This window comes from Wasmannia auropunctata, unplaced genomic scaffold (genome assembly GCF_000956235.1).
Source record: "Wasmannia auropunctata unplaced genomic scaffold, wasmannia.A_1.0 LD336101.1, whole genome shotgun sequence".
NCBI classification, from domain to species: Eukaryota; Metazoa; Arthropoda; class Insecta; order Hymenoptera; family Formicidae; genus Wasmannia; species Wasmannia auropunctata.
Window position 1 is genome coordinate 706,193 of NW_012026789.1, and position 9,058 is coordinate 715,250.

Genomic DNA, 9,058 nt, shown 5'->3' on the forward strand with positions numbered 1-9,058 from the left:
CAGAAATATCAATAAAAATAATCTTATATTCACATATGTAATCCTTATATCGATATTAATAAAAGGAGCGATAAGTCAGCTTTGTTTTTAGGAGTTGCGTGTGCCGTTCCTGAGCGCGCCAACTTTAGACGATCTGATTAGTTAATTTTAAACATTTATAATTCAAAAACTATTATAGTCTCAACATTTTGGTATTGGAACTTTTGTCTTAAAATGATCTCAGGAATCTACCCTTAAGCGTTAGTCCGGTCATTACGGGACACCCTGTATATGGGATATATATTTAATTTTATGAAAAAAAATACTTAAAGGTGTGAACAATTTGATATATTTTAATGAAATAAAAGCTTTAACTAAAGAAAATAAACGATAATACAAAACAAATGTTTTTTTATTAAACTAAAGATACATATTTTTACGCAAAAAACATCATGGAATTAGACAAATATATCCAATTGTATGATACTAATACTATAATTGTATTATATATATGTAACTATTATTCTAATTTTTTATATTCTTCAAAAATTATACTTCTTTTTTGTTAGCGTTAAATAATCATGTAAGAAATATAATAGAATTAGTGGACCACTTTTAAGCCATCTAATCACCAAAAGTTTAAAGCAGATAGGTTTTTTAATTTCCGAAAATCTTTCAAAATTGTTCACATTTTTTAAATAAAAAGTTACTCTAACTTTTTCTATTTTGAAAGAAACTAAGTTTTTTTTTTAAAATAATACACTTGATTGATAAAATATATACTATTATATTATTTAGATTAATACTTTTACAATACAAAATTGAATTTATTGTGTTAGAATTTACTAAAACAGATTGTCAAAATTACAAAAAAATTCTCAATTTGATCTCTTATTTTAAGCATGCCCGATAAATTGAAATTGCATCTGCTATAATATGCCAAGGTCATAAAGAGGAGCAAGTTATCTTTTAAATTGAGAATTTTTTATAATTTTTATTAAATCTGTTCTGCTTTAATAAAAATAAATAATCCCAACAATATTCAATGTTTGTATTATGTGAAATTATTACTTCATTATTAAAATAAAAATGTACCGTCTACTGATCAAATGCGTTTTTCTAAAAAATGATTTAGTTTTTTTAATTGAAAGATAAGTATCTTTTTCTAAAAGAAAAAAAATTATTTTCGAAGCAAATGTCGTTTAAACTAAAAAATATACAAAACAATTCTTTAAATGAAAGTAGAGCGATTTCAATAGTTTTATAATAATTGTACAAATATGTATATTTTTTAATTTCATAAAAATATATTTTTAAATAAAAATATTTAAAAAATTTTTAATTATTATAATATAATACTCTTGAAACTATTTAACTTTTTTATTGAAAAAATTTTCTTAATTTTTTATTTTTTGTAGTTTAGACAATATTTGCTTTGAAAGAAAATAACTGATTTTTTTCAAAGAAGGTTTCATTCCCTTAACGTTGAATCAGCATTTATAAAAAAATACCTGCCTTTTATATTTGTCTATATTTTAACATATCCAAAGTGTTATTAAAATTGGAAGGGAATACTTGGTTATGTTTTCTTGTCAAAAATCTTGAAAATAGTCGGAAATTAGAAAACCCATCTGCTTCAAAGTTTTGATGATTAGCTTTTAAAACAGGTCGGTCTCTGATTCTCCAACGTGATATAAAAAAATCTTTTGTATCATTTACAAGACCTTTAGCTAAAAAAAAAAAATGAAAAGTAAAAAATATCATAAATGATCAACATGCGGATAACAGTATAAATGTTATTTGAGAAAAATGTTTTTCAAAAATCTTAACTTGAAAGACGAATATAGTAATAGTAGAGTAGAAAAAGAATTTATAGAAATTGATATCCTAAATTTACAAAGGAAAAAATAAAAGAGCTTTTAAATCTTATTACAAACTCGATTAACCCAGGCGTTATTAAGATATCCTAATTGAAAGTATTTTTAAATTGTTTTCTCACGTAAAAATACAATTCTGTCTTGCCATTGCATGTGAACTTGGCATAAGACACGAGACACCACTGTTTCTTGATTCTATTTTAAATTATATTGAATACTCAAGAATTCAGGAAATTTTAATTATATAATATGTATATAACTTATATAGAATTTAAATAAAAATTGTAATTATATAATAGTTTATATAGAATATACTGTTTATTTATATAAAATATACTTGTTTATAATATTTACATATTATTTTCTAAAAATTATTAGTAAAATTATACATTCTAAGAATATGTACACTCGCTCACTAAAAGGTTGCGACACTATCTTTTTTATAGGTTTCAAAACGCATTAATATTTTGCAAATGTGGACCACGATTGGTGTTATAACTGCCTTTAAAGATAGTACATCGTGGTTTGCATTTGCAAAATATTAGTTATCTATAAAGTATATATTACGTATATTAAATATAAATTAGAAACCTATAAAAAAAAGTGTCGCAACCTTTTAGTGAGCGAGTGTACATATATAAAGGAAGATTGCCGATTTCGTTATATCACTTTATTTTTGGATTGCATTTCTTAAACAAAAACTAAAAATAAAAAGTATTCTCTTATCAGATAATATAATAGTTTTTTTATAATGTTCTTTGGAATTTTGCAATATTTATTTATTTATTTATTTATTTAAAATAACCAAGAATGATAATCTGACAAAATGAACTTTAAAACCGGACAAAAGTAAGAGAAATATAAGAAACAGAAAATTATAAATAAAACAGTTTTAGGAAACTACTAACATGTAAACCAATCTATGTTTGTTTAATTATCTAAACAAATCATGTTTTTTATTAATAAAGTGCAACATTTATTAGTTTCCGAAAAATAAGTGAGTCTCTTTAGAACATTTATATTAGTGACTATCCTCTATAAATTTTTTAAATAAGAAAATTATTACGTATTGCATATTATTAACAAAAGTAAGAAATTGAAATAAACATAGAATATTATAAAAATGTAATACGTATAAACTCGATTATTTAATTGTTTTAGCAGAACAGTTAACAGTTGTAAAGATAAAAAAAGTCTTCTTTGAAAAGAATTTTATGCTTTTTGTTATGTTGTCAAATTATAATAAATTATAATAATTATAACCGATATGAATAAATGTTAAGTAAACAATTTTATAATTTTTGTTATAGTTTTTATGATTTACATATACATATATTACAATATTATAATATTATGTCAAGAAATTTTTAAAAATTATATTTATCAAAATTTTTTCTCTATTACTTTTTTAGTTTAAAGTTTTCTTCTAATATTATTTGATATACTTAAAAATTTTTATAAAATATTTTATATATTTTAATTATGCATCTTTGAATTAAGATAATATTTTGGAAAAATAATAATTTCTTTTTAATGTCTGAAAATGTGAAGAATGTAAAGAATGAAAGAATCATAAATATAAGTAATATTATTTATTGATATTTTTTTAAATATTTCTTATAATTTTAGAGATATAAATGATATCAATTATGTTATTGAACGGAATTATTCAATTCTTGCATTCAATTCTTGTATTTAATCATTTTATTCGATCAACTTATTTTGAGATACTGACAAAAATATGTCAATGTCAGTCTTTTTGAAAGATACTTTCACTTCTATAAAATTGTTTTTTTCGTTCAAATAAAAAATTATTAATTAAATTTATGTATATTATATTTCTACAAAGATTTTTTTAGTTTTCGAAGCAAGCTTTCTTTGTATACACATTTGTAACACATTTAAAAAATACGTTTTAGAACACAATTTTTTAAGAATATACACATAATTTTTGAGCAAATTATTCATTTACAAATGAGATTGAAACAGAATTATTTCTGTGTAATCAGCATATAATTATAATTAATACCGTATAGTAGCTCTACGATAAATGGTAATAAATGTGACACAAATGTCGTTATTACGGTAATAATACGATAATACGGTTTTGCGTTTCCTGGACACAGTTTTGCCTGGTCAACATAGAGGGTGGACGGTGTATAACCGTGGGGTAAATCCGACCCCTGATATTACACGTGGACACGTGTATAGAGAAGTGCATACAACACCGGTAACGAGCGAATAGCGAATAAACATTGCGGGTACACAACGAGAGCGCCGTTAAATAATCACGTTAATTGTAGCGGATTCTCTGCTCTCTGTAATGCAACTGCAATAGCCTGCAATAGTACGCCTGTTCTACTCTGTAAACGATATCGACCATGCCACTTAACGGAATTATCCAATTCTCGCATGCGATGCTTAATTGATCAACTTATTTTCGGACTGTCTTAAATGTACATTTTTATGGAATAAACAGCACTTATTATAAAGTTACCTACATGCTATATTAAAAACAAATCTCCATTTTATATTTTAAAATCTCTTTATGTAATTTGTTTAAATTTATTTTGGATTTGTTTTTACATATATATTGCAAAAATTTAGCATATGAACTAACAATATTTCATGAATTGACTTAATTGCACATTTGCAAAATTTTTCATTTCATGTAAATTAATTTTTTCATCTGATAACTGAGCTTTTTGCTTGGTGCACGTGCAAAAATTTACGCTTTAAACTTTGACGTGAAATGCAAAAATAAACGTAGCTTTAAATACGCATATAAATTTCAAGAGGGAAAGAGAGAAAGAGAGCTGGTACTTTGTGTATGGACACAGTTTTAGAACCAAATAAGCAAAGAAAAATGTGACCTACTTTAAATCTTCTTTGTAGATTGGCTTCAAATGCAGCTTCATAATTTTCTATTAAAGATTTTATATCCATTTATCTTTTAGCTCAAAATATTCATATAATATATATTTAAACAAATATATTTTATGTGCGTATGATTATGATAAAAATTATGATTATTTATGTTATCTTTTACATTAATTTAAGAAAATTATTTATTTATTAAACACACATATGTATAATCCATAAAGCAATTATTTATTTATACATTTTTATTTAATATACTACAGATATTTTTATTATTCTAATTTATGTTACTTACATAAAATTCTTTATGACCAAGTAAGGTAATAATTATTTATACATATTTTTGTTTGTTAAATTTCATTTGTTTCGAAATTATTTGCGCGTGCTCATATGTATTTATTAAAATTTGTTATTTTTTAAAATCTTGTTTTATTATTTTTTACCTTATCCTTTGCAGTAAACTAATAATTATAGCGTTTGCAATTATCTTTTCTTTTGCTGTAGGAAACTCACCTCGCAACGCGTTGAAAACAAAGTGCACTTCATTATGCAATAATATTTGAAGCCAAGCTTGTTAGCGATGTCGCAGAAAACAAACTCGCGGCAAGCAATCGAACAATGGAAAGTTTATAATATAAGAGAATCACTGAAGACCAAAATTACAAATTCCACATAAATAAGGTTATGATACTGATAAGAACAAAAAAAGAAGAAAAAGTAGAACGGTAATCCACAAAATTTAATACAAGCTTTTACTAAAGTTGCGCGCGCGCGCGTGTGTGTATATGGTGTGAGGATATAGTTGTGTTAAGTTGAATGGACTTACATATGTATAAGAATAATTAAATGTTCTGAAAGTTTTTAGTTTTATACATATATTACTGTATGTAATATAATTAATTGTACAATTAAATAATAATTGTTTAATTAAAACAATACAAAAAAGCGTAAATTTTTGTGATGTCGATAATCTTTAAGTTACAATTTTTAGAAAAGTATAGAAAATTAGAATTATTAAAAAATTATAATGTTACTGTATTATTAAGATTTTAAAGTTTGATATGACGTTTTTAAAACAATCTCCATGTTCCGGAATTGGAATACTGCGAAAAATGCAGTTTAAAGAGGATCGTCTGCGATCTATAAATACAGCATCGCCGCGCGCATACTCCGCGCATACTCGCAATTTCGATCTGGTTAGCACGTGCTGCACACGTTGTAGAAAATTTTGAACGTAAAACGGGTCAACTCTAACAAAAACCGATACTCTATTTTCAAATACGATTGATTATTAAATAATAAAACAATCAGTAAAACCAGTAAAAATTATGAAAATTTGTTGAAAAATTATTCTTCATTTTTTAATGATTTGTTTAACCATTGATCGTATAAATAAATATATTTTGGAATTTTTATGATATTATGATAAATATAATTTAATGTTATATACATATATTATATATATATATATTCACACACACACACACACACACACACACACACACACACACACACACACACGCACACACATACACACGCGCGCGCGCGCGCGCGCGCGTGTGTGTATATATAATTTCAATTATATACAAATTTTAGCGGCATTGTATATTAAATTTTACCAAATTTGTAGTTAAAATATTTGTAATAAACTTATTAATAAATTTTCGCATATTTCACAAAACTTGAACATTTCAGATTCGCATTTACACATTTTACACATATTTTGAACAGAGATAGAACATAAACCATATCCTTTTTCCGATTATCAATATATTTTGTAAACTAATTTTATACACAGTAATATTTTTATTAATATTAAAAAAAATGAAATGTTTGTTGTTAAATATTTAATATTCAATATTAAATATTAATTAAAGTATTATTGGTAAAGATATGATGCAACAGTATTATAACACACGTAAGCGTTATATTAAGCGAGCAAAACTGCTGAAACAAAAATAGTAAATCTGATATATAGGGTAATTCTGAAAGAAACATAAAAGATGAATGTAATAAATAAGTTTTTTTTTAAATTATATTAGAGGCAAATAAAGGCATAATTTTAAGAAAATGAAAAAGGATTTATTGATGATTAAAGTAATTACATATTTGAAATGATATTTTTAATTTATATAAAATATGTAATGAATAAAAATTGTATACATTGTGCTTGTAACAAACCTGAAATACATCCGAATATCAGCAATAATGACACTAACATCATCCAATATTTCGTAGTCATCATTATCTATTCACAACAAACTACTAGGTTTACTCCAAAATATCACTGGGATTAGTTTATGCTGTTGTACAATTTTTCTTTTATAAAACACGAGTAATTTTTACAGTTAGATTTTTTTACAATGAAAAGATACGATGAAGATGAAGACTAGGGAAAGAAGAAAATTGGAAGTGGAGGGTATCTCGGAGGGAGTTAGCATATACCAGGAGGGATGTGAAGGGTGACCTCACATAAGATCGTGCAAGAGCAAACTGAGCCAGAAGTAACTCCCTCTCTGAGTTTCTATCAAGCTCCCCACCATTTGCCTTATACATAGGGTGTCCTGTTATCAGCGCAAAGATGAATTATTCTATGTGAAAGATTAAATCAAAAACATATAAAACTTTTTTATGCAAGATTGTTTGTAGGAAAATTATATTTGAATATTAAGAAATAAACTAAAAATAGCTATATAAAACTTGAAATTTAATCCCTAAACTATATTGATAGACAGTTAGAAAAATTGTATATTTCTAGAAATTTTGCTGGTTAAAATTTGCGTTAGTTAACACATTTATATGTAAAAAATTTAACATATTTTTATTATATAAATTGAATTTTTTATATTTAATTAGTCTACAATTATTATATAAAAACATGAAACATTTTAAAAGATTATAAAGGTAACAATTTGCATGTATTTTTAAATTAACATAAAATTAATGTGATAAATGAAAACTAATTCTACAAAGTTATTAATCAAAAATATATGTAAAATAGAATACTTTATTAATATCAATTTTGTACGATAAATACGTTTCATATTATTAATGACACGATTTATGTGTATAGATTTACTGAAAAAAATATTAATTATATACTTTTATAACAGAAATTGTACTTATTTGTTTTCATAGCATTTTGTTATCAGAATATAATTTCTACTATTTTTTGTATGATTTCGAACATGATCTGAATGTGTTTTATATAAAGAATTATTAATTAAATGAACTTTGCTTAATTATATATCAAAGCTTTGACATCACAGAACTTTTTGCGTGTAAAGATTTCGTGTGGTAAACTATAAAATAATTAAAATAAAAGTAAAACAAGACTCATTCTTAAAGTTTAATTTATGTAACAAACATCATTAAAGGAATCATATTCATGCAATTGGGATCTATTAATAATGAATCTAAGAAAGTATTTATTATTGGTATTTACTATGGTATAAAAAAACCATCTAATCCAAATGAATTTCTGAAAAAGTTTGTGGATGATACAAAAATGTTATGTAGAGATGGAATTAATATTAATAATAAAAATATTCCATGTACAATAGAAGCAATTATATGTGATGCATCAGCAAAGTCATTTATTTTACAAATAAAAGGGCATTATGATTATTCAAGTTGCACAAGACGTATTACTGAAGATAGTTATATTATAATAATAAAATATGTTTTCCTAAAATAAATGCTAAACTGTGCACGGATAAAAATTTTCGATTAAGAAAGGATGAAAATCATCATATTGGATATTCAGTTATATTACGAGATTCCAAATTTCGATCTTGTGCGCAATATATCTTTGGATTATATGCATCTTATTTGTTTAAGAGTCACATGAAAATTATTATATATGTGGTTATTTGGAGAACTTAAAATTCGTTTGCAACATAAAAAAGTTGAGGCAATTATATCATTGCAATTGGAGCAAGTATTAAAATTATATATGCCATGTGAATTTGTACGTAAGACAAGATCACTTGCTTTTGTGAAATTATGGAAAGCCATTGAATTCCGAAATTTTTAATTATACAGGGTGTCCCAAAACTCGCGGATTTTCTTTTAAGTGCGGATTCTTTAGAATATTCTAAGACGAAAATCCTAATACGAAAATGTCGAGGTTATAATAGTTTTTAAATTAGTAGCGATTAAAGTAGGCTAATCACAGAGCTGAAATTTCGCGCGCTCAGGCATGATGATATGACAAATGCTAGAGGTGCTACGAGGGCTCTCTTAACAACACCGAGATTATCATTATTTTTCCTAAGAAATTACTTTTTCTTTTATACAAAATCTATTTGTACACTAAATAA

General features: G+C 24.7%; 1 protein-coding gene across 1 annotated transcript in view; it reads right to left on the reverse strand.

Annotated features, from left to right (window-relative positions):
• The window catches only part of LOC105461049, a 20,128-nt gene extending 12,903 nt beyond the window's left edge, over positions 1-7,225 (reverse strand). The window contains exon 1 of the mRNA XM_011707543.1: positions 6,918-7,225. Coding sequence (XP_011705845.1) covers positions 6,918-6,981 — 64 coding nt within the window. The 5' untranslated portion in view covers positions 6,982-7,225. The remainder of the gene's footprint in view (positions 1-6,917) is intronic.
• Between the last annotated feature and the right edge of the window lie 1,833 nt (positions 7,226-9,058).